At 42.2% G+C, this 27,170-nt stretch overlaps 1 protein-coding gene across 1 annotated transcript in view; it reads left to right on the top strand.

Annotated features, from left to right (window-relative positions):
* The window catches only part of LOC145355607 (protein monoglycylase TTLL8-like), a 71,518-nt gene extending 44,561 nt beyond the window's left edge, over positions 1 to 26,957 (top strand). The window contains exons 10-14 of the mRNA XM_080207854.1: positions 2,974 to 3,160; positions 10,525 to 10,673; positions 16,115 to 16,355; positions 21,818 to 22,253; positions 26,940 to 26,957. Of these exons, the coding sequence (XP_080063980.1) occupies positions 2,974 to 3,160; positions 10,525 to 10,673; positions 16,115 to 16,355; positions 21,818 to 22,253; positions 26,940 to 26,957 (1,031 nt within the window). The remainder of the gene's footprint in view (positions 1 to 2,973; positions 3,161 to 10,524; positions 10,674 to 16,114; positions 16,356 to 21,817; positions 22,254 to 26,939) is intronic.
* Positions 26,958 to 27,170: the final 213 nt, after the last annotated feature.

Here is a 27,170-nt window from a genome sequence, read left to right as displayed (position 1 = left end):
CTGAATAGATGTTTGCTAAGTATTGCACAAATGGAATGTCTTTGGCGTTTGGCTCCTGATATAGTCTTATCCTTATGTTTTGAGTTAATGAGCGCTAATACTATTTCATTTGAAACTATATTAGTATTAACCTCTGCTGGTATGGGAAATGACTTGATCTCATATGGTACATTTCCGATCCTGAAAAGGTGCCAAAAACGCTTCACCACTAAACTAATTACTTAAGAAGTGTAATTTTGTTTTGTAAGGCAAACACAGTTTTCAATTTGCATACAATAAAGCTGCAAGAATTAAATAAACAATGGTTCAGTTTTCTTACGGCAACTTCTGGAGTTCACATCTGTGCAAAAGACGTGGAAATCCAAAAGTTATCAACAATGATATTAAGCTTCTCCAGGTGTGTGCCTTCAAGATTCCCCAGCAACAATTCAATACTAAAGAACTGATGAGAACTTAACAGGCTAATGGAATTTGAAAAAGCCTTTGAAAAGGTCATACATTGTTGAATGAGAGGCAACTGGATTTTAACAGTGTGTTAACTTCATAATGACTACTGAACAGCTTTAATGGCCCTGAAAGAGTACTTTCTCCTTTGCAATTAAAAAAAAGTGTATATTTTCAAAGTAACTTTTTAGGAGTTTGTTTATAGTATTTTAGCTTAATTTGAATTTGGCAATCCAGTTATTTATTTTACCAGTTTTAAAATTGAAACACTAATAGCAAAGGGATTTAGTGCATTTTACTTCCTGGTTTACTGTCTGTGAGAATACTTCAATGTGAATCGTTGTTTGGCACACGTGATGATATCGCTTTTTGCTGGATGCCTTGCAATACCTACGGTTTGGCAGTAGATTCAAACTGTTATTGGGAAAGTGGGAGTCCAAACCGCATGATGGCCAGACATTTTGGGCAGAATTCTTTGAGAGTAGCGGTGAGTTCTGTTGCTTTACCGCTTATCACAAAATCCAGCCAATTAAATTATTGTAACAGTATTCAAATACTGGAAGCTAGCTAAGCGCATAAGGAAATGAGGAATCAAAGGACATACTGGCAGTGTGGAAGGAGTAGGGTGGGAGGAGGCTTACAGAACATAAACACTGGCATAGACAAGTTCAGGCAAATGGCCTGTTTCTGTGCTTTTACATGCTTTGGATACAGATGCAATTAAACTGCTTTTGATTGAGGAAGGGTTGTTGACTGTAAAACAGGGAGAACTTGCCTCCCATTTGAATAGTGCCATGGGATCTTTTATGTTCAGCTAATTAGATGGGACGCCAGTTTAACATCTCACAAGAAAGATGCCACCTATTAAGTCAAATGTGTTAAGTGTAACTGACTGCCAAACCATTATGCATTTCTGTTCCATATTTGAGAAGCAACTATAGGATCAGCATTGTTCAACAGTTCAATGCATCCACAAAAGCACTGGGCAAATTGCTACAAACACATTTGACCATGCCGTTACACCATTAGGGAAGTCCCTACAGAAGAAGAGCATTTTGTTCTGCACATTTTTAAGACCTCTGCATTGGTTTTCTGTTGTTTGATTACCATTTTCACATTCAGTGAAATTGTGCCATGGATTTTTGGCACAATGAAAGCAAGACTTTGAAGTCACGGAAGAGGTGATTGCATTGATTCAGCAGTGGCCTCCTTTGAGGCAACATACACCTGTGGTTACATTGGAGGGTGTCTTTCAGGATCAGATATGTGCATTCTCTTTTGATGTATTGCCTGCAGCAAGACATCCATCTGCCCAGCATGAAAAGTAGCAAACATGGTTCTCTTATCCCCTTTGTGCACATGAACAGTAGATTAATTTTATGCCATCACTATACGGCATGTTGCAGATCTTAAAAATGACTGCCTCACCAGAGTTTCCACTTTCCAGCTAAAGTTTCCCCATTGCCATTTTATCTTTCTCAGCAATTTGCAGGGAGAATATATAGCTGCGGAAACGTTCAGTAACAATTTTAAAAATAACTCCAACTCCACTCGTGAGCCCCGAGTGATATCGGAGAATTAATTTCAGCAAAGAGAAAATGCCATAAGCAAATAGCAAGAGCCACAACAACTTAGTTGACATTGTTAAGCAGTCTGTATTAACATAATGATGGAATGCAGAGATACATTTTCTTCATGGAGGAGACAGCTGACAAAGTCTGCCAACTGACTCTGCCAATATTGTGTTTCCGAATTTTTTGTCAATCCGCACGAGGATTAGCAGGAGAAAAATTGCCTGGGCCTGTTTTATGTTATCTTTTTTGAAATTAATCCAAAATTAGGAACTAACTTGGAGAGGGAGTACTATCATATTTGTTGATTCATACTCAGCATTCATGGGGCCTTGGTTTGATTCCGAGCAAGGCATGTGTTTGTGGAACAGGCTCCAGGAGTTCAATTGCTTTCTTCTGTCCCAATACTACAGAACTCAGGCCAGCCATGTGGCAAGTTTACTGCTCTCCTGTCCTCTCTTTCTCTCTTTCCTTCTCCCCCTCTCTCTCTTTCCAAATCTCCAACCCGTATGCACGATCGTCCTCTTGGCTTCACCATCTCCGGTGGTCCATTTATTCCCTTCGTTTGATTTTAAAATTACTTTCTGGCATTGATCTTCATGCGCAACCTCTGGTATCTTTCATCCCTGCTTGTGTCACAGCTTTCTAATGCCCTACCTCGCATTCACTCAAAATTGAAATGTCCTATTGACGTTAGGGGTTGTGGGTTTTAATAGAAAGAAAAGAATATGGTTTGCACAAATTGATTCACACCAACATGGAACAGGTTTTCTTGGAAAAGGTGTACTCTGCTCTGCACAGATACAAAAACTGAAAGTAAAGCGCACACCCTAATTATATCACCATCAGATCATGAGAACAACTCTTAAAGCAACCTGCAATATTTCTCAGATCCATAACAAAAATAATCAGTCGCAATACGTTCTATGTAATGGAACATTTCTTTGCCTTTGCCCAGATTCTGGAAAGCCCAGCAAAACAGATGGTCAGCTACCGACTACATTGATAGGAACTGCCATCAGAGTGTGTGAAGATTTTTTGCAAAGCCTGGAGCAGGCAGAAAATTACATGGAAGTGGACACCCCACCTACGCTTAATAAAATGGAATGGGCAGATCTAGTTAAACAGCACTATGACCTCGTTCAGTAAGTAAGAGCAAAGCCGTTTTTTTGAATGGTGTAGAAACTTTCTTGTTTGCCACAGACTCAGTGGGCTGAATGGCCTCCTCCTGCACTGTAGGAATTCTATGATTCTGTGTTGTGAATTCTTCATAATTCTATACAAGCTTTAAAAAGCCCTGAATTATGGTTTGGATTTCTCCTGACTCCTTGCATTATCTTTGCAAGATCAGCAAAACTTCTGGAGAAATTCTGAGACCACAATATAGATTGAAAATAAGCAGCTGTAATGTGTTTGTCTACTGTGTGAAAGGTAGAATACTAAAACTTTTGATTGGCATATTTAATGTACAATTGTTTAACCTGCTCACATTACATGCTATTTCTAAGCATTTAATTTCAATGTGTTCGCTGTGCATAAACTCAGCACTCACCAGGGTTTAGTATAAGTGTTTGTTTTGAGACTGAATTTTTACCATTGAACTTTTAATTCTTTAATTGCTTATTATCTTTTAATTAACTTGGACTGGATAGATACTCAGTTGGAGGAGCTGTGTAGGTTGTAGGTGTGTTTTGTGTTCTGTTCCCCTGCATGTAGTTTCTATTAACTGCACTTTTTGTACTAGTGGTGAATTTAGTGCTGAATGTTCATCTGTGACACCCTCGGTGCAGAATTTCACATACCTACTGTGCGTATCTAAAGAGATGAAATACTTTGGTTCCCAGACCCAATTGTGGGTCTGGCGCATTTTTAAAAATTTGTTTATGGGATGTGGCTGTTGCTGGCTGGACTAGCATTTATTGCCCATGCCTTGAAGGGGGCAGTTAAGAGTCAACCACAGGTTAACACTGCTGCCTCACAGCGCCAGGGACCTAGGTTCGATTCCCAGCTTGCGTCACCGTCTGTGTGGAGTTTGCTCATTCTCCCTGTGTCTGTGTGGGTTTCCTCCGGGTGCTCCGCTTTCCTCCCACATTCCAAAGGTGTGCGCATTAAGTGGATTGGCCATGATCAATTGTCCATTAGTAGCAGGGCGATTAGCAGGGTCAACATATGGGGTTACAGGGATAGGTGGATTGGCCATGCTAAATTGACCCTAGTGTTAGGGGGATTAGCAGGGTAAATGTGTGGGGTTATGGGAATAGGGCCTGCATGGGTCGCTGACGGTGCAGGCTCAATGGGCCGAATGGCACTGTAGAGATTCTATGATTGTATGATTCACATTGCTGCGAATCTGGAATCACATGTTGGCCAGACCAGGTAAGGAATGCAGACCTCCTTCTCTAAAGGATACTTATAAACCAGATGAGTTTTTACAACAAACGACAATGGTTTCATGGTCATCATTAGCTTTTAAATCCAGATTTTTACTGAATTCAAATTTCACTATCTGCAGTGGTAGGACTTGAACCTGGGTGCCCAGGGCATTGCCCTAGGTCTTTAAATTACTAGTCCAGTCACAATGCCGCAATGCTACTGCTACAGCTTTCCCCTTCTCTACTACCCAATATGTGCTCCCAATGTGCAGAAGTACCTAAGTGAGCATATGGCACAATCTCCCCATGCTGGGATTGTCTCATTGCCTTTGAAACTTGTTTTGAGTGGACACAAAGTAAGTTCCACACTTGATGGATTTTCAAAGGAGAATAGTTTTAGTATGATAGAATTATAATGTAGACGTCGCTGGATTCCGGGGAAGTGCCGGATGATTGGAAAGCAGCTAATGTTACGCCGTTGTTTAAGAAGGGTGCCAGGCAAAAGGCGGGGAATTATAGGCCGGTTAGTTTAACGTCTGTTGTAGGTAAAATGTTAGAATCCGTCATCAAGGAGGAAATAGCGAGGCATCTTGAGGGGAATTGCTTGATAGAGCAGACGCAGCATGGTTTCGTTAAAGGGAAATCATGTCTGACAAATTTACTGGAGTTCTATGAGGATGTGTCTAGGGCGGTGGATAGAGGAGAGACGGTGGATGTGGTCTTTCTTGATTTTCAGAAGGCGTTTGACAAGGTACCTCACAAGAGGTAATTGCAGAAGGTCAGGGGACAGGGAATTGGGGCTAGGGTGTTAGCGTGGATAGAGGACTGGTTGTCAAACAGGAGGCAGAGAGTGGGGGTCAATGGGTGCTATTCGGATTGGCGGTTGGTGACTAGTGGAGTGCCTCAGGGGTCGGTGCTGGGGCCTCAGCTATTTACCATTTATACAGATGATCTGGAGGAGGGAACCGAGTGTATGGTGTCGAAATTTGCTGATGACACCAAGATTGGTGGAACGGCAAATTGTGCGGAGGGTGTGGAGTCTGCAGAAGGATCTAGATAGGCTGGGCGAATGGGCCAGGAAATGGTAAATGGAATTTAATGTTGGCAAGTGCGAGGTGGTCCACTTTGGTAGGAATAATGGTAGGAAGGATTATTACTTACGTGGAGAAAAACTGCAGCAGGCGACGGTGCAGAGGGACCTTGGGATCCTTGTGCATGAGTTGCAAAAACCCAGCTTGCAGGTGCAGCAGGTGGTCAGGAAGGCGAATGGGATGCTGGCCTTCATAGCGAGGGGGATTGAATATAAAAGTAGGGAGGTCTTGCTGCGGCTGTATAGGGCATTGGTGAGGCCGCAGCTGGAGTACTGTGTGCAGTTTTGGGCGCCGTACTTACGCAAGGAAATTTTGGCCTTGGAGGGAGTGCAGAGGAGGTTTACTAAGCTGATACCGGAGTTGAGGGGGTTGAGCTATGAGGAGAGGCTGAATAAACTAGGCTTGTACTCGTTAGAGTTTAGAAGAATGAGGGGAGATCTCATTGAGATGTATAAGATGATGAATGGGATGGATAGGATAGAGGTGGAGAGACTCTTCCCGCTCAAAAAAGACAGTAGGACTAGGGGGCACAGCCTCAAGATAAAGGGGGGGCGGTTTAGAACGGAGTTGAGGAAGAACTTCTTCACTCAAAGGGTGGTGAATCTCTGGAATTCTCTGCCCATTGAAGTGGTGGAGGCTGCCTCGCTAAATATTTTTAAGACGCAGGTTGATGGGTTTTTGATAAGAGAGGGGATTAAGGGTTATGGGGAGAGGGCGGGAATGTGGAACTGAGCCACGACAGATCAGCCATGATCTTATTGAATGGCTGGGCAGGCTCGAAGGGCCAGATGGCCTACTCCTGCTCCTATTTCTTATGTTCTTATGTTCTTAATTGATTAATATTTTTCTAGCGTCATAGAATCCCTGTGGAAGGAGGCCATTTGGCCCATCAAGCCTCCACTGACAACAGTCCCACCCAGGCCGTATCCCTGTAGCTCATGTATTTACCTTGTTAATCTCCTGACAATTATGGGGCAATTTAGCATGGCAAATCAACCTAATCTGCACATTTTGGACTATGGAAGGAAGCCAGAGCACCCAGAGAAAATCCATGCAGACACATGAAGAATGTGCAAAAGTCACATAGACAGTCTTGAGGTGGGAATTGTAGCCGAGTTCCTGGTGTGTTGCAAACCAGCAGTGCTAAGCACTGTGCCACCAATCATTTTCATTAACTTGTAATAAGTTTATTTGTTACTGTCAATGTCGCTCACTGAAAATGGTCCATTATTGTCTGCTAAGACCCTAGAAAGCAAAATATTCACAAGATTTCAGTAGAACAGATTTTATTTTAAAAAGAAGGCCCATGGCAACAATGTGACATCTACTACAAGCTGTAATAATTACAAATCTGTAGAAGAGGGTTGGCTTGTTTTATATTAAGAAGTCTCACAACACCAGGTTGAAGTCCAACAGGTTTATTTGGAATCACAAGCTTTGGGAGCCATGCTCCTTCATCAGGAGGAAACCAGAGCATCCGGAGGAAACCATGGGGATAACGTGCAGTCTCTGCACAGACAGTGACTCACTTAATGAAGGAGCAGTGCTCCGAAAGCTTGTAATACTAAATAAACCTGTTGGATTTTAATCTGGTGTTATGAGACTTCTTGCTTGTGCCCACCCCAGTCCAACACCAGCATCTCCACATTTGTGTTTTACGTGATTCAAGAAGGAGTATAATGAAAGAAAAGAGGGCAAGAAAAATGGCACACGCTTGACCTGCATTGCACACATGATGTCACCAACCACACTGGCAGACCTTGGCACACCTACATTCCAGTGACGAAGCTCAGTTGTTTCTGCGGCCTTCATGTCAGCGGGAAGTTACTTGCAGATGTTTGCTCTCTATTTATTAGTAGGTGTGGTAGCCAAATCTGAAAAGGCAGTGGCTGCCCACAACTGGCACAAGTTCAATCTTTTGACGTGCATGGAGGCATTGTATTGAGTATGTGGTTATTTGAGAGGAAGTTCCCTTATTTGCACCCAAAGTGCTGAAATTCCCTACAGAGAAGCTGATTCACAATTTGCATGAGAGCGCTATTGAGGATTGTGATGGCTGACATCACGGTTTTCCCAACCCCACCAGGACTCCTATTCCTCAACTCCCCCCCATCCTCCCAATCATCTTCTCTCTTTCTGTCGCTGTCAGCTGTGTGATTTGGCAGCAGGCAGACTGGTACAAGTTTAATACAAAAGATTAACACTGCAGATGCTGGACATCTGAAATAAGAACAGAAAATACTGGAAATGCTCAGCAGGTCAGTATGCCTCTGTGGAGGGAGAAACAGGGGGCGATGTTTCAGGGCAATGGTCATTCAGCAGCACCTTTGTGATCTTGACTTTGCCTGATGGTGTGAAGTGGCTGATTGGCTTCAGTGGAAATAAAAAGCCAAAGAGGTGTAAAAGGGATGAGACTGACTGAGTCAGCGGTTGTTTTTACACCATTGGAAAACATGTACATCTACCCCAGTGAGAGTGTGAAAGTGCACTTTTGCAGTATTACCAACAACTTGGTACAATCTTTCTTGCAGGCTGAAAACTTGTGAAGAAAGTACTTCATTCATTATGTTCTCCCCTCGTCTGTGTGGGTTTCCTTTGGGTGTGCCGGTTTTCTCCCACCATCCAAAGATATGTGGGTTAGGTTGATTGGCTATGCTAAATTGTCTCTTAGTGCTGGGGAGATTGGCTGGATAAGTACATGGGGTTACAGGGATAGAGCCTGGGTGGGATTGTTGTTGGTGCAGGCTTGAAGAGCCAAATGGCCTCCTTCTGCACTGTAGGATTCTATGAAATTGTTCAACGCAGGCCTTGAGTGCTCCTTTCAATGCCTATGCCTATGTTTACACAGCAAGGGACCTCATGGCTGTTTTGATACCCACTTTAGCAAATTGTTATTCCCTTGAAAGCAGCTGGCCTGACAGTGGTTCTGCTCATAAAAAAAAGTTGTCACTGTGCAACATACCCACCAGTCCTTAAAGGGACTCCTCCAGTCTGAAATGAAACAGGTAGGTACATTAAAAAGTACTTAGCTGAATGTGACGTCAGGAATGTCGCTGCTGTTCATCACTTCCCCACTCCTTCCACCTCCCTTCTCATCCCCATTTTGACCATTCAGCTCCTTGACCATCACCCCCCCACTCCACACACACACACACACACACACACACACACACACACACACACACACACACACACACACACAGACACTCCTGACGTCAGATCAACGGACAGAGGAGTGTGAATCACTGATAATGAGGAAAGAAAGCCACCATTCTATTTGCTGTACTTTCCCAGTTTGAAAACCAGAGATAGGAACCAGTCAAGTTCAGTCAAGGCACCTTGGAACACTGTTGGAATAGTCCTCAGGATTTGATTAGGAGAGAACCTCTTGCAAGCACTATATAAGTGACCATCTACAGGTTGTTTCAACAAAGCTGAAGAATTTGTTTTTTTTTACCCTTCAGGCAGTTTGTCAGCTGCTTTTCCTCCCATTACTGCAGGAAGTCTCCAGTTTTCAGTGCAGCCAGGAATCTACCAGCCCTGAGTAAATGGCTGGAGCAAGCAGGGAAACTCACATCTCATCAGAGTTATCTCCAATTTGAAAGCTAAGAGCTCTTCCAGCCCTCAGAGGAGTTTTCCCCCCCACTTCTGTAATCAATATAACAAGATTTCTGGAACCACCTGAAGGAATCTCTGGGAGAGATGTCCATATGACTAAACTAACCTTTTTGTAGCAAAGACGCGGGACCTGAGCTTTCCTCTTTTGTTGCACGCACAGATCAAGAAAGGCTGACTTATAGCCGTGTTCAAGAACAGAGTGGTACATTTTTACAAGCTCTACACCTAGACAGAAGCAACGGTTCAAGGAAGGAATTCTCAACAGATTTGGGGTCCTCTCGATGTTCTACTCGTCCATTTTCATGAATGCCTAAAAGCGAAGGTTTTTGCGAGATAAAGTAATTTTTTTTATTCATTTGTGGGACATGGGCATCACCATCTGGCCAGCATTTATTGCCCATCTCTAGTTGCTTGAGGGCAGTAGTGAGTCAACCACAGTGCTGTGGCTCTGGAGTTGTATGTAGGTCAGACTGGGTAAGGACGGCAGATTTCCTTCCCTAAAGAACATTAGTGAATCAGATGGGTTTTTCTGACAACCGATAATGATTTCATGGTCATCAGTAGATCCTTAATTCCTGTTTTTATCCATTGAATTCAAATTCCTGCCATGGTGGGATTATCAGCTATGATTGAGTGGCGGAGCAGACTCGATGGGCTGAGTGGCCTAAATCTGCTCCTATATCTTATGGTCTTGTGGCATTTGAACCAGGGTCCCCAGAACATTTGCTGAGTTTCTGGATTAATGGCGATAATAACAACAGGCCATCACCTCCCTCATTGCACACGGACTAAGAGAAGCTGACTTAAAGCCATGTTCAAAAACAGAGTGGTACTTTTATACAAGTTCTACATCTAGACAGGAAGGAATCCTCAGCCGACTTTGGGTCCTCGTAATTTTCTACTTGTCCATTTTCACGAATTCCTAAAAAAGATTCTCGATTTTTGCTTGATAGTGGAGAACAAAGTAAACATGTAAAGTACGTGTTAATGATATCAGTGTTGAAACAGATATTCCCGCTGAGCGCTTGTTGGAGTAACCAGCACCTTTTCATTTCTCTGAAATTCAAAGTCAGCCAACCTCTGCAAAAGAGGTTGCTCTTTTGCAGAGCAACCTCTTTGTTGACTTAGTTTTCCTTGAAATGCCTTGCTGTGTATTGACAAGACCACCTGATTGTGAATCTTATCTGTAATTCAAGCCTCCAACATCTGTGTGCTAAGTGAAAAGTAAAATGTTGTGCTGAAATTGTGGTTAACCGCCGTTTCTCTTTGAAGTCAGTCACTGACATATGTCCAAAATAGGTCAAATATTTTGACGTGGGGCCTAATTCTGTTCTGAGTTATGAATGTATTAAGTTATAAGACTATTGTAGTGAGATGCATCAATTGTTTAGGTACACAGAATTCTTTTTCTTTACTTGTATTTTTCAGCAATCAAGCCACCATCCCAGATTCCCATAATTATGTAATTGTTTGCCAGGACATTCTCAATAGGCTAAAATCTGTACACCCACAGTTGGAAATAGATGGATTCAGAAACATCTGGATAGTCAAACCAGCCGCAAAGTCACGGGGTCGAGGTAACACATAATAAGCTTTAGAGTTGCCATTCAGCCTTACATTTTGTTTTCTTTATTCTTTCATGGAATGTGGGAATTGCTGGTAAAGGCCTGTGCTTGTTGCCCATCCCTATTTGTCTTTGAGCTGAGTGGATTGCCACTCCATTTCGGATGTTACAGGCAGACCAGACCAGGCACTAGATGGCAAATCTCCTTCCTAAAAGTACATCAGTGAGCCCGATGGGTTCTAATGACAATCAACAGTGGTTTCACAATCACCATCACTGAGAATAGCTTTTCAGTTCCAGATCATTAATTGAATCTGAATTCCACCAGCTACAATGGTGGGATTTGAACCCTTGCCCCCAGAGCATAAACCTGGGCCTCTGAATGACAAGCCCAGTGACATTACCACTATGCCACAGTCTTATTAGGCCTGTAGCTCCGTGTGAAGTGGGGTATATTTCAGGGACTAATGGGTTGTGTAGATAAATAATAAAACTTGCCAGTTGATTTTAACTCTCTGCAAATACAAGTCAAGACAAAATATTTGTACAGAATTAACATGCATATAGTAATAAAGAGGATGATTTTAATGCCCAGCAGTTTTCAGGCAGGCAAGGGCGCATAGCAATTGCAAAATATGTTTTGTTGTCTAAATTTGAGAATGGAAATATTTTAGTTCTGAGCCTCACCTGCGTATTGCTGCTCAGCTGCCTATCCAGAACACGCAGAAAGCAATGTGGTGTGCACCTCATGTGGCCAGAGGCTGTAAGCCAACACCAAAGATGTGCAGATTGGTTGATGGGCCATGCTAAATTTCCCTTATTGTCCCAAGGTATATAGGTTAGTGGGGTAAATATGTGGGGCTACAGGGTAAACGTGGGTAAAAGTTGGTGCAGAGTCAATGGGCCGAATGGCCTCCTTCTGCACTGTAGAGATTCCATGATTCAAAGGAACATATCTGGTAACCAAGTTGACTATGATGTGGAGATGCCAGCATTGGATTGGGGTAAACACAGTTAGAAATCTCGCAGCATCAGGTTAAAGTCTAACAGTTTTATTTGGTAGTAAACTCCACTAGCTTTTGGGGTTTGCCCCTTCATCAGGTGCACTCACCTGATGAAGGGGCAAACCCTGAAAGCTGGTGGCGTTTACTACCAAATAAACCTGTTGGACTTTAACCTGGTGTTGTGAGACTTCTTACTGTATTAACCAAGTTAAATCACAGGGAGGGGATTTTGGGAGGGTTTTATTCTAGGATGGAGGAGGGATTCTGGGTTGGGGAGGCCATGACCAGAGGCAGAGCCTTGCTTCTCCTGACCCCAAGAAAGAAAAAAGTTACATTTCCAATAGCAGAGGGCTTCTCCATTCTTTCAAAGAGTCGCCCATTGGCCTTCCTCAGCTTCTTCCCCACTCATGCTCAACTTGAAAAAAACCTCTGGATTCCTTAACATTGCAAGGGTAAGCATGAACAAAGTCTCTTGATCAGCAGCCAAAATGTTTATAAGGAACATGATATTCAGTACTATGACAGTACAAAACAATGGCAAAGAATTTAAAATTTAGAATCACTATGTGGCAATCAAGCAGACGGTTTGATTGGCACCCCTTCCATAAACATTCACGCCCTACACCATCAGTGCACAGTAACAGCAGTGTGAATAATCTATTCTGCAAGTTGCACCACAGAAAATCACCTTAGGGCGCACCTTCCAAACCTATGACCCACAATCATTAGGACAAGGACAGCAGACATATGGGAACATCACCACCTGAAAGTTCTCCTCCAAGTCAGTCACTATGTTGACTTAGAAATATGTCACTGTTCCATCACTGTCACTGGGTCAGAATCCTGGATCTCTCTCCCCAACAGCACTGTGGGTGCACCTATATCACAGGGACAGTAGCGGTTCAAGAAGGCAGCTCGCTGCCAATTTCTCAATGGCAATTAGGGATGGGCAATGAATACTGGCCTAGTCAGCAATGTCCACGACCCATAAATTATTTATTTTGTTTAAGTGAAAGGACTGTTTATCTGGGCAGAATGGCTGAGGAAAGGGTATATTAATCAAATTCGCATTGCTTTTAAGAATCTGCTTCATTGGCGTGGTTCACTTTTAAACAATCTCGTTGGTGACCTTTTGTGAACATTTTCAAAAGGGTGTTTGAACTTTATGAAGTCAAACAACTAGCATATTTGCAGACAGAGCAAATACTTAATAGTCACAATTCCAATATCAATAATTCTACTGGAAGCATAAGGTTAAATCTCATGGGATCTAGGGTGAGGTATCTAAATGGATACAAAATTGACTTCTTGACAGAAGCCAGAGGATGGTTGTAGAGAGTTGTTTTTAAAACTGGAGGCCTGTGACTAGCAGTATGCCTCAGGGATCAGTGCTAGGTCCACTGTTATTTGTCATTTATATTAATGATTTGGATGAGAATATAGGAGGCATTGCTAGTAAGATTGCAGATGACCTAAGATTTATGGCATAGTGGACAGTGAAGAAAGTTACCTCCAATTGCAACGAGATCTTGATCAATTGCGCCAGTGGTCTGACGAATGGAAGGTGGAGTTTAATTTAGACAAATGCGAGGTGATGCATTTTGGTAGATTGAACCAGGGCAGGACTTACTCAGTCAATGGTAGGGTGTTGGGGAGAGTGACAGAATGAAGGGATCTAGGAGTACATGTTCATAGCTCCTTGAAAGTAGAGTCACAGGTGGACAGAGTGGTGAAGAAGGCATACAGCATGCTTGGTTTTATCGGTCAGAACTTTGAATACAGGAGTTGGAATGTCTTGTTGGAGTTCTACAAGACACTGGTAAGGCCACACTTGGAATAATTGTGCAGTTCTGGTCACCGTATTACAGAAAGGATATTATTAAACTAGAAAGAGTGCAGAAAAGATTTATTAGGCTGCTACTGGGACATGATGGATTGAGAGATAAGGAGAGGCTGAATAGACTGGGACTTTTTTCTCTGGAGCATAGGAGGCTGAGGGGTGATCTTATAGAGATCTATAAAATAATGAGGGGCACAGATCAGCTTGATAGTCAATATCTTTTCCCAAAGGTAGGGGAGTCTAAAACTAGAGGGCATAGGTTTAAGGTGAGAGAGGAAAGATACACAAGTGTCCAGGGGGGCAGTTTTTTCACACAGGGGGTGATAAGTGTCTGGAACAAGGTAGTAGTAGAGGCAGGTACAATTTTGTCTTTTAAAAAACATTTAGATAGTTACATGGGTACGATGGGTATAGAGGGATATGGGCCAAATGCAGGCAATTGGGATTAGCTTAGGGGTTTTAAAAAATAAAGGGTGGCATGGACAATTGGACCCAAGGGCCTGTTTCCATTCTGTAGACCTATATGACTCTAGGCCTAGACTATGTACTAGTGGCTATTTTGTGACTGGAAGGAAGGTTTAGTTAAAATGGTTAAAACTCAGATGTCAGAACAGAAAATGCGTTTTATAGGTATATTAGAGCAAAAGGGTAGCTAGGGAAAGGGTCAGGTCCACTTAGGGACAAAGGAGAGAATACACATACGGAGCCAGAGAAAGTGGGTGAGGTCCTTGACAAATACTTTGTATCAGTATTCACAGAGGAGAAGGACATGGTGGATAGTGAGTCGTGAGGGGGAGGTACATTGATATTCTAGGACATGTCAATGTCAAAAAAGAAGTATCAGGTGTTTTGAAGATCATTAAGGTAGTCAAGTCCCCAGGACCTGATGGGATCCATCCCACAAACCATGAGGAAGGCGAGGAAGGAAGTTGCTGGGCTTTGTTTGAAATCTTTTTTTATCCTCTTTAGTTACAGGAGAGGTCCCAGGGGGCTGGAGAATAGCCAGTGTTGTTCTTTTGTTTAAGAAGATCAACAGGGATAATCCGGGAAATTACAGGCTGGTGAGCCTTACATTGGTGGTCGGGAAATTATTGAAGAAGATTCTTAAGGACAGGATTTCCTCATATTTGGAAAAATATGGATTTAATAGATTTGGCAGCATAGCAATGCTGCAGGGGAGATTGTGTCTCACAAATTTGATTGAGTCTTTTGAGGAAGTGACAAATATGATTGATATGGGCGGGCGGGCGATGCGTGCTGTCTCCATAGATTTACCAAGGCCTTTGACAAGGTGCTTATAGCAGACTGATACAGAAGGTGAAGTCACATGGGATCCGCGGTGAATGGTAAGATTGATGCAGAACTGACTCGGTCATAGAAGACAGAGCGTAGCAGTGGAAGGGTGCTTTTTCGACTGGAGACTTGTGATCCGTCGTGTTCCACAGGGATCAGTGCTGGAACCTCTGTTGTTTGTATATATAAACGACTTGGAGGAGAATGTTGTTGATCTGATTAGTATGTTTGCAGACGACACAAAGATTGGAAGAGCTGCAGATAGCAAGGAGGATTGCCCCAGGAAATAACAGGATATAGATAGGCAGGAGACGTGGGGAAGAAATGGCAGATGGAATTTAATCTGGACAAATGTGAGGTGATGCATTTTGTAAGGTCTAATGCAGGAAGGAAGTATACAGTAAATGACAGAACCCTTCGAAGCATTAACATACAGAGGGATCTAGCCACATGAGTCCATAGTCCCCTTAAAGAAGCAACACAAGTCGATAAGGTGATCTAGAAGGCATATGGCATGCTTGCTTTCATCAGTCAGGAAATAGAGAATAAAAGCTGGCAATGCATGTTGCAGCTGTATAGAACTTTAGTTAGGCCACGTTTGGAATATTGCGTACATGTGGAGGCTTTGGAGAGGGTACAGAAAACATTTATCAGGATGTTGCCTGGTTTGGAGGGTATTAACTATGAGGAGAGATTGGACAAACTTGATTTGGTTTCACTTGAACTTTGGAGGCTGAGGGGGCGACCTGATAGAAGTTTACAAAATTATGAGAGGCGTGGATTTTTAGTTGGAGTCTATTTCCCAGAATAGAAATGTCAATTACTAGGGGACATAGGTTTAAGATAAGAGAGGAAAAGTTTAAAAGAGATGTGAGATGTGGGTTTTTTTTACACAGAGGGTGGTAAGTGCCTGCAATGTGCTGTGAGGGTGGTAGAGACAGATACAGTTGCACCATTTAAGAGGCATCTTGACAGATACATGAATAGGGAGGGAATGGAAGGATACAGACAATATAGAGGCAAAGGGTCTTTAATTTAGAAAGGGATCACGTGTTGACATGGGCTTGATGGCCTGTACTGTTCTTTGTTCTTTGTTTTAAAAGGAAAGTGTTCACTGCTGAAATCTCTTCCCAGACAGCTCTGTTGTGAACTCCTGAGAAATAGTAATAAAATGTTAATTATTCACTTATTTTTCTCAAACTTTGTCTTTCCATATTTCTCAGGCTAGTGTCTTTAAATTTAATCAGATGCTCAATCTTCATTATCTTAGTTTCTTCCTAATAAAATTTTTTCTTAATCTTAATGTTCATGTTACAGATATAAAATGTGTAGACAGACTGGATGAGTTTCAAAAGCTGAAAGACTTTGACCTTCCTTTAGGAAACCCCAAGTGGGTTGTTCAGAAGTACATTGAGAAGCCACTTTTGATTTATGATACCAAATTCGATATCAGGTTGTGGTTTCTGGTGACAGACTGGAATCCAATAAACGTCTGGTTCTACAAGGACTGCTACTTAAGATTTTCCACACAGCCTTTCACGCTGGAAAATCTAGACAGGTAAATCTTGACATGAAAAGAATAAGATTGCTTCAACTATATTGGGCAAGATTCTCTGGCTTCCCAGGCACCTGCTTCCTACCAGTGAGAGGTAGCAGGTTGTTCACTAACAGTGGGTTTCTCTGGTCCTGCCACTGTCAATGGGAATTCCTATTGATGTTACCCCACACTGGCGGGAAACTCACGGGTGGGGTGCGCTGCTGGCGGGACTGCAGGATGCCGCTGGTGTGAATGGTTGGAGAATTCTGGCCTTTATATTTGAAGTTATTTATGGGTATGTGAAGTGAGAGATTTCTAACGAGTTAATAAAGTTTTAAGACAGTGCACATTAAGGCACTGACAGGACTACCAGTAAAGAGTTAAAAGAATCTTAAAACAAGCTAATAAGCTAACAAGAGAATAGTTTACACATATGTGAATTAAACAAGTAATTATGATTTTAAAACATGTATGCTGATATTTTAAATGTATTTTAAGTATTGTTTGCTTCAGCTAAAAGCAAGTTACTGCAAGGTGTGATGATAAAGGAGAATAGTTCAGAACCAAAGACCTGGGAGCTCTGTAGTTTACAGAATTCATATCAGAATGTTTCTTATGTGGGAAGACATATTGCAACTTCGTGAATAGATGTATTCATTGTCCAGGATGTGTGCATGGTTGGAGGCGGGATCACATATCTATTCAGTTTGGTAATGATCCGGTGTGAACATTCACTTTAAGCTTGATAGTGAGCACCTAAAGTTACCTAGCAACAGGGAAGTGACTTTAGCCAAGATGGGCGTTAACATCCTGATTGAATGGACAAATGAGATATCATTATGCTGGATAGTAAAATGCAGTTGGCTGAGGTGCTTGACAGGGATTTATATTGATGTGTGTACACTAAATGTAATTGATTTTAAACTGATGTAAGGTGGGAATGAATGATAAAATCTACAATTGATTTGTTTTTGATTGTACACGTCAGATTCATCGGAGACGTTCTCTTGCTCTATGTCAGAGCTACTTAACCTTTTGTAGTGACATTCCTTGCAGCTGCTTGCTTTCTTTAAATAGATGATTATGTCTTTATACAGCGATGTCTGCCTTATGAGTTTTGTATGATCTAAGACAGTATCGGTCATTTCGATTTATCCCACAACAGTCTTAGATTCTAGTGCTTATGTTGCTGGACAAGTAATCCAGAGACAAATACAAAGTACTGAAGATGCAAGAAATCCAAAATAAAGGCAGAAAATGTTGGAAATACTCAACAGGTCGGGCGGCATCAATGGAGAGATAACATACTGAATTTAATGGCCACAGTAGTGGTTCTGTCCAGAGGCTAGAAAGCCCTTGGTCAGCTCTGGCCATTTTCAGAAGCATTGGAGTTCAGTATCTATCAGGCAGTGAACTGCTGCTATTGAGGCTTCAGTGCTTTAAGGGAGGAAATCGCACCTCTGGGAGCAGTTGGCTCATCCAATGAACAGCTCTTCAGCATCACTGGGAGAGGAAGCCACTGCTGGTAATGCAGGTGTCTACATAGAGCAAGCCCTAGATAAGTTGGTCAGGCCCACTAGGGACAGTCTGGCAAGGAGAGTGCAGGATTTGTTGCAGAGGGAGTTCTTTCAGCTAATGAAGCCACAGGGTGCCCAATCAGGAGGGCATCCTATCCAAAGTCTGCAGGGAAGCTGTCAGGTCTTACTGGGCAACCTCCCAACATTACGTGTGGCAGTTAGCCCCACCCCACTCTCTGCGACTAGTATAATATCAATGGCAGCAGGATGAGTCCTGCAGGTGGCCAGTTATTAGCCATTTAAGAACTTCAATTTGCCTCTGGCCAGGATGTCCTTCCTTGACCTTTCCCGACCCTGATTTACTCGGCAGGGGTGGAGAAAGGTTGAGTGGAGAAGGCGATGGACTTCCTCTGCCCCTTGCCCCAGCCTTGCTTTACTTTTCCTTCCTGATTGCAATGTTCCCAATCACCTTTAAATACTCTTTTTTTGGGGGAGGGCCTGATGATGGCAAGAGGTGGGCAGAATTAAATAATTACATTTTGCTCAATGTTTAAGCTCAAACACCTCTCAATGAGCAGTCTGGACTAATAATCGAGGAAATATGAGTTTAAAATTATACTATGGCAGTTGAACTTGAACTAAAAAGTGTTATGGATCTGCTTCATAAGAGCAGGAACAAGGAGTTGACAAGGAATTACAGAAAATGATCTGCCCAGCAACACCGCCTAGCAACAGCTGTAGCTAGCATTCAAAAAGGATAATGAGATCCAACCTTTCCCAGTATGACATTAGCAGGCATCCAGACAAGATCAAGAGTAAATAGCCTTACAGATTAGGAAACAGCTTACCTAGATAACTGAGAGATCAGTGGAGGTATACAGATTCCAATTCCAAGAGTTACAGAATGTGAGAAATGTAGACATCCCAAATCTGCAGAAGGGGGAATCGGAAATGAACCAGATATAATTTCCAGCACCTGCAGAGCAAACAGGCATTGTAACATCTAAGAACTGAAAGGCCAGTTTAATCTCTCACAGCCAAGAGGCCATTTTAACATCTCAGAAGTCTTAGTGCCAAGGCAGCGCATAAACCTTCATAAAAACAGTTCAAATTTCTTCGCTGGACCAGGAAAACAAAGGTGAGAATTTTAAAATTAAGATCTTGCTTGGCCAAGAGCCAGTGTACGTCTGCGAGTATGAGGGCAATAAGGGAGTGATCTTGGTGTGAATCAAAACATGGGCAGCAGATTTTTGGATGACCACAAGTTTAGAGAGGGTAGAATGTTCCAATGCAGGAGTGCGTTGGAATAATCATGTCTGGAGATAATAAAGGTATGAATGGATGTTTCAGCAGTGGATCAGCTGAGACTGGAGTGGCGTTTGCTTATGTCAAGAGGGCAGTAATAGATATTCTTAGCGATGGTGCACATATGTGGTCAAAAGGAAAGCTTATCACGGGGTCAGATGTGACACCAAGCTCGCAAACAGACTGGTTTAATCTCAAACTGTTACCAGCTGAGAATGATGGAGTTGGTAGCTAGGAAATGCAAATTGGGGTGGGGACTGTAATTGGAGGAAAATCCTGATCATCAAGAACTGGATGTTGAATAAGCTTAAGCTGTCTGATAATTGAGCAACAGTGGCAAAGTTGAAAGTAGGTGATGTTGAGGTAGAGATGAGTGTCATCAGCATTCGTGTGAAAAGTAGACGCTCTGCTCTCTGATGTTGCCAAGGGGTAGCACGGAGATGAGAAATAGGAGGGAGCCAAAGACTGATCTCTAAGGGACACTATAGCTAATGGTGCAAAATTAGAAGTCATTGCTGGCAAATGTCTTTGCCAGATTCGAATAGCTTCAGCTGGTTTGTCAGTATTATTTCCTTCGTGATAAATGAAAAGCGCTACTGCTCCCTGATGTTTACACATTGCTAAGTTGTATTTGCAATACGTAAACAACATCCACACCCCATCTCGAGGCATGAATGATAAATCTGTTCTATCACAAACCTGTCAAAACATGAGTTAATCTGATAAAATGTGCTGATAAATTTATGTTACGAATATTGGATCATAAACAGTAACTTGTGAAGTGATTACAGCTAGTAAACTTTGTGTATTACAAAACTAGCACCTTTTCCCAAGATAACATCATGAAACTATTAAGTTATGAATCACATTAAGGGAACTCTTGTGACAGACGATGAGTTAGAGACTATGACTTAAATGTTTATTTATACGTGTCACGAGTAGGCTTACATTAACACTGCAATGCAGTTTCTGTGAAAATCCCCTAGTTGCCACACTCTAGCGCCTGTTTGGATATACAGAGGGAGAATTTAGTATGGCTCATGCACCTAACCAGCACGTTTTCTCAGATTGTGGGCGGAAACTGGAACACCCAAAGGATACTCACAAAGACATGGGGAGAATGTACTGATTCCGCACAGACAGTGACCCAAGCCAGAGGTCAAGTCTGGGACCTTGGTGCTGTGAGGCAGCAGTGTTAACCACTGTGTCACCTTGCCGCCCTGTAAGGGACACAGTGGAATACATACAGGTGGTGGGATGAAAGGGGCAAGCTAAAGATAATGCAGCTTGCAAAACAGAGGCTACAGGGAAGCTGGCAGAGGTTTGGAGAAAAGGTTGTTATCTGCAACTACCCATGTTGGGTGGGGTTTAGGTGACGGAGACTTGGGTACATTTGGTGAGGCTGGAACATAGATACATTGGAGGGCAGGGAAAGATTATCTGGAAACGACTGTTGGATGCTGACAGCTGGGAATTTGATGATAAAACAGTAGGTTATGAAGTCAGTCATTGTGGGGAAGGATCTGAGTACTGGCGAGAATATGGAATCTCTGATCATGATGTGGGATTTACCTGTATTCATGTGATCCTGAGGCTTGGGAGCACTTGTCAGTAATGCTCATGTTGGTGGCACCAGAGATTGCCACCGTAGTCGGTACAATTTGAAAGGATTGTTTTAAAGTTTCAACAGCAATGGGGAAAGGAGCGGTTGAAGAGGAGGGTGTGTAGGGACAGCACCAGAGCATCAGATAAAGGCCAGATAGCAACCACAGCTACAGCTGAAGCAGCAGCAGAGGTGGTTCCTCCAGCAAGTACATGAAAAATATCCAGGGCTGTAGCAGCAAAGTATTGAAGACTCATTCCTCTGTCTGTAATGGGGCCCCTTCAGATTCAGACAATGTGAACCTGCCTGAAACAGGACCATATGGAGCAACTTCCGCAGGAGACAATAAACTAACTGAATTACTTATTTAGTACTGAAACCCAGGTTACACGTACATAGTGAAAACCATTGCTGGGATCTTAAGTGAAGGTGGAGGTCCTGTCCCACACCATAATGTCCAAAGGTCAGCCCACCCCCATTTGGTTGTTTGCCTTGCAAATATTTCACTGGCTAAAAGTGGGGGGAAATCCCCAGATTCCCCAAGAACCGCTAGGCATTCAAATGGCTGGCATCTCTCTTGTCATCGTGACACCACTAGTAGTGGTGGCCATCTCTAATGTATCATTATAACCCTCTCTTCCCATATCTCTGAAGTGCTTGTCTAACTTCCGTTTAATGCTCATGACCTTGGCACTCGATGTCTCGCCATCCTTGCCTGGCCTGACGCACGTGTGACTCCAGAGCCGCAGCAATGTGGTTGGCTCTGAATTGGCTTTGCAAGCCACTCAGTTTAAGGGTAATTAGAGATGGGAGGTGGAAGCAGAGTAACAGAATTATAGAATCTCTGTAGTCCAGAAGGATGCCTGCACTGACAACAATCCCCCCATCCATTCCCGTAGCCCCACCTATTTACCCTGTCTTTTTGGCATGAAAATTTTTACCCTTTTATGAAGTGGGCTTTCAATGCAATTGTGGGAAAATGTGTTTTAAAATTCAGTAATGACATTTATGCAAAACTTCTTGTAAAATGAGTGCAACAATGTCTGATTTATCTGCAGTTCAGTGCATCTCTGCAACAATGCCATTCAGAAGCAATTCAAACCATCTACTAAGCGAAACCCATTGGTGCCAAAGGAGAGCATGTGGTCGAGTCGTCAGTTCCAAGACTATTTAAAACTTAAAGGCCACAGCAGCATCTGGCAAGAGCTTGTCTACCCTTCAATGAAGAAAGCTATCATTTGCTCATTGGTGACAGTTCAGGCTATCGTTAAAGCACACAAAAACAATTTTGGATTGTATGGTGCTGATTTCTTACTGGGGGAAGACTTCAAACCGTGGCTGATTGAGATCAATTTAAGTCCCAGCTTGTCACCCTCTACATCAGTTACAGCACTATTGTGTCCAAATGTGCAGGAAGACACTATCAAAGTAATCATTGACAGAAAACAGAACAGCAGGTGTAATATTGGACAATTTGAGGGCATGTCTAAACAGGTGAGAATATCTTGCCTCCATTGCAATACATGTTTGTGTGCATAGGATTGATGTTTTACAACCTCTGCCTTTGTACAACATGAATAAGTTGAAATGACTACTCACCCATAAGTGATGTGATTTATTCTTAAATGTGAGGGATGTTTTCTGTTGGAACTAAAATGCATCATCTTTATTCTGTTCTAGAGCTAAATAATTGTACAAAAGACTGCTTTCAACTATGAATAATGAAAATGAACAGATGGTAACCCTGAATAGAATGTCCGATTTAAAACTCAAAAACAACAGGGCCTGAATCTTACCACTATTCATACTGGTGGGATTTTCCCATCTCGCTGCAGTGAACTGAGATTTGGCTTGTTGCCAAATTCTCCATCTTCGCTGCAGCCAGAGTGTGATGTAAACAAGCGGTAAGATCATGCTCTGGTGTTTTTTCTATTCATGAAATGTGGGTGTTACTGACTGGACCAACACTTATTAGCCATTCTAATTGTCCTCAAACTGAGTAGCTTGCTAAGCAAATTCAGAGTCAACCACATTGCTGCACCTCTGGAGTTACATGTAGGCCAGACCAGGTAAGGTTGGCAGATTTCCTTCCCTGAAGGACGTTAGTGAACCAGATGGATTATAATGATAATTAGCAATGGGTGTCATTAGACATTTAATTTCAGACTTTTATTGAATTCAAATTTGGGATTCAAATCCAGGTCTCCAGAGTACTACTCTGGGCCTTTGGATTAACTTCCAGTGAAAATACTACTAAACCATTGCCTCCCCATTCATTTATTGACATTGGTGCTCTACATCTCTTCAAAGTTTAACTCCCTTTTTGAACAAACATTGACCAACAACAGGACATTTAGAACATATAAATTAGAGGAAGTCAACAAGGTTCGCTAGACAGATTTCTGGGATGCACTGTTATCGTATGAAGAGAGATTGGGTTAACTGGGCCTGTATTCACTGGACTTTAGAAGAAATGAGAAGGGATCTAATTGAAACGTGTAAAGTTCTGACAGGGCTGGATGCACCAACGTTGTTTCCTCTGGCTGGAAGGTCTAGAACAAAGGGATCACAGTCTCAGGATATAGGGGAGGCCATTTAGGACTGAGAGGAAAGATTTCTTGACTCAGAGGATGGTGAACCTGTGGAATTCTGTATCGTAGAAAATGGTGCAGGCGAAATCACTAAATATATTAAATAGATAGATTCTTAGACTCTAAAGTTGTTGAGAAGAATGGAGAGAACATTGGAGTACGGTGTTGGAAAAGAGGATCTGTCATGGCCATGTTGAATGGTGGAGCAGGCACGAAGGACCGAATGGCCTACTGTTCCTCCTATTTTCTATGTTAAATGATAATATTGGCAAAACCTCTCTGGTTTCTCATCCTATTGCCACTGTGATTAGTTAAAAGATTTATTTTCCCAAATATTAAATTTTCTGTCATAATTCTAAGGGCACATAAAGTTTTCACAAGGAAAGGTTGCCTTCTCTGATTCACCAGAATAATTGAACAATGGATGTCCGTGTGACAGCTGAGCTGATGTTTGATTAATTTAAATTTTCATCTATGTAGCAAATACTTGAAACATTTCAGATGATGTCCCTTTCTGTATGATATTGTGGAAAGAAAGTATCCGATCAAAGAGTTTTGCTGTGATCTTCTGACTACTTTAAAGGATGTAGAAAAAATATATTCTAAGGAGAAAAATGACGGATTAGAAATTCCTATGTTGGATCCCAAAGGAATTTTTCACATGCAGCCAGAAATGTAGGTGGGACAGTGGCACAGTGGTTAGCACTGCTGTCTCACAGCGCCAGGGACCAGGGTTCAACTGCAGCCTTGGGTGACTGTGTCTGTGTGGAGTTTGCACATTCTCCCCGTGTCTGTGTGGGTTTCCACCTGGTTCCCCTGTTTTCTCCCACAGTCCAAAGAAGTGCTGGTTAGGTTGATTGGCCATGCTAAATTGCCCCTTAGTGCCCCAAGATGTATAGGGTTAGAGGGATTTAGCAGGGAAAGTACGTGGGGTTATGGGGATAGAGTGTGGGTGGGATGCTCTATTGGAGAGTCGCTGCAGAGTTGATGGGCCAAATGACCTGCTTCTGAACTATTGTGACTCCATGCTGCAACGAAAAGTGGAATTTGGTGAATTACATTCAGTTTTCTGATACACTGCCGGTTTCAGCCCCCTTAACCATTCATGCATTCCCAAGGTTTATTTGCTATGCTGAGTTAAATATTCCCCAAAACTTCAGAACTAAAAAGAAAGAATGCCACCCAAGATATTATCAGCATCTGATGTTGTGGTCAAAAATGAAACTGTTGACATAGTTATTTAATGATTGAAAACCAACTGCGAAAACCATGTACAAACAGCAGAAAGACCTATTTTGAATAGATTCCTTGCCAGAAAAGAATAGTGAAACCATGTAGATTCACAAGTAAAAATTCATTATGTAAAAAAAAAACTGGATAAAAGCAAATTATGGCGGATACTGGAATCCAAGAGAGAAAATGCTGGAAAATTTCAGCAGGTCTGGCAGCATCTGTAAGGAGAGAAAAGAGCTGACGTTTCGAGTCCAAATGACTCTTTGTCAAAGCTAAAAGGCATAGGAAGTGAGAGATATTTATACTGTAAGATGAAGGAATAAAAGATGACTCACAGCCACAAAAACAAGGGAAAGGCTGCTAATGGCAGTCCATAGAGAGAATTAAAAGTGTGAATGGACAAACAGCAGAGAAGCTGAAATCAGAGGGTAAACTCTGACAGATGAAAATGTGGGGAGAGAGGTCCTGATTGCGCATGGACCTCTGCTTTCGTATTGCCTATAAAAATGTTGTACAATGATGATACATAACAAATAGAATATTATAGATTGTAAAGTTGATACCTAATCTCCTTTCCGGTATTATGCAAATAATGAATGTGTTCTTCTTCCTCAACTATGGTTTTCCATCTGTAGTTGAGGACCCTCAACAGCGTGTGGCTCATCTCCCCCGCCATGACCCTCAACCCCTCGTCTCCCTCCCAGGACATTCTCACATTTCACCCCACCAGCTTCCGCATGCAAAGCAAAAACCTCTGCTATTTTTGCCAACTCCAGCGTGATGCCATCACCAAACACAACTTCTCTTCACTCCCTCTGTCAGCATTCTGCAGAGACTTTTTCCTCTGGGATAACCTAGTCCATTCCTCCACTATACCCCACACCTCTCCCATCACCTCTGGCACCTTCCCGTGCAATCACATAATGTGTAACACCTGCCCCTATACCTCTTCCATGTTTACTATCCAAGGTCCAAAACATTCATTCCAGGTTAAGCAGCATTTCACTTGCTCATCTTTCAATTTGGTATATTGCATTCGCTGTTCCTGATATTGTCTCCTCTATGTCGGAGAGACCAAGTGTAGGCTGGTTGATCGTTTTGCTAAACATCTCCAGTCTGTGCACAATCAGGATCCTGAGCTTCCTGTTGCTTGCCATTTTAACATGCAATCCTGCTCATGAGCCTGTCCTTGGCTTGCTGTAATTTTTCCAATGCAAACTGGAGGAACAGCACCTCATCTTCCAGCGAGGCACTTTACAGCCTTCCAGTCTCAACATCGAATTCAACAATTCCAGGTGATTTGCTCTACCCCACCTTGGCCACCTTTGTTTCCATTTTATTTAATTTTTACCTGTTCTCTACCTTTTACTTTATTGTCTTTCTTTATTTTTCTTTCCTCCCTCCACTCTTTCCTCCTATTTTATCCCTCTTTCCTTATTTTTCCCCCCCCATTGCTTTCTCTTTCCTCTTTTTTCTTCATTTTACTTATCTCTCACCCATCCCCAGCCCCTCCCCCCACATCTTCATCTGCCACAGCTTATACTCTGATTTCAGTTTCTCTGCCGTTTGGCCATTCACACTTTTATTCTCTCCATGGACTGCCATTAGCAGCCTTTCCCCTTGTTTTTGTGGCTATGACTCATCTTTCATTCCTTCACCCTGCAGTATAAATATATCCCACTTGCTGTGCTTTTCAGCTTTGACAAAAGGTCATCAAGACTCAAAACGTCAGCTCTTTTTTCTCCTTACAGATGCTGCTAGACCTGCTGAGATTTTCCAGCATTTTCTCTTTTGGTTAAAAACTAATTTTGGTGTGTGGCTTGTGGATCTGTTCTGGTTTTGTCTTTTTTACATCCCATCAATTTTATCCAGTAATTTCCAAGAAATTTGATGGACACCCTGTTGATTTAAACTCTTTAATGCTGTAATGACACATCCGCAATGCTTGTGAAATATTGCCCTTTTGATTTTTTTTTGATGTCAATTCTTGTCATCCTCTTTTGCAGCCAACCCTTTTATGTTTGCACTTACTACCATATCTTTGCTGTCTCCATTATTTCCAGGAAAGAAAATATCTCAGCAAAAAGCACTGATTCTCTTCTAGCAACAATCCTGTTTGAAGACAAATAGGATTATTTTGTATTTCTGGTACACTCTTCATCTGTCTAAGTCTGTTGGGGGACTGTATTACTATTCAGCAGCTGAGATACTGTTTGCCTACAGATCTCAATTTACATTCCACCTGTTCCGAGGCCGTTGGAGACTCTGGATGTTTAATGCATTTTTAAAAACTTTTCAGTACATGCATGTGTGTTCTCATGAACTGAGCGCAGTTCTTGTGTTTGTTCTTTCTCAGACACTTCGCAAGTTTTGACTAGTGAGCTTCTGCTGATCATGTTTAAAGATTTGTATATTCTATGACGTAATCACTGCAACAAACTTCCTTTTCTATGTTGTGCAAATAATGAAATATTAATGCTATATTCCTAAAATGTTTCTTTGTGCATGGGGGAGGTAAATGATTTGCATTATTTGCTACTTGCATCTTTAGTGGAGGGTTTCTGCTGGTTAAATCCTTTTCACAGTA

Source organism: Carcharhinus amblyrhynchos, chromosome 19, assembly GCF_965287045.1.
Source record: "Carcharhinus amblyrhynchos chromosome 19, sCarAmb.v2.hapA, whole genome shotgun sequence".
In the NCBI taxonomy this organism is placed as follows: domain Eukaryota; kingdom Metazoa; phylum Chordata; class Chondrichthyes; order Carcharhiniformes; family Carcharhinidae; genus Carcharhinus; species Carcharhinus amblyrhynchos.
Note: the sequence above shows the minus strand (reverse complement) of the source record. Positions and strands in the feature narration are given on the sequence as shown.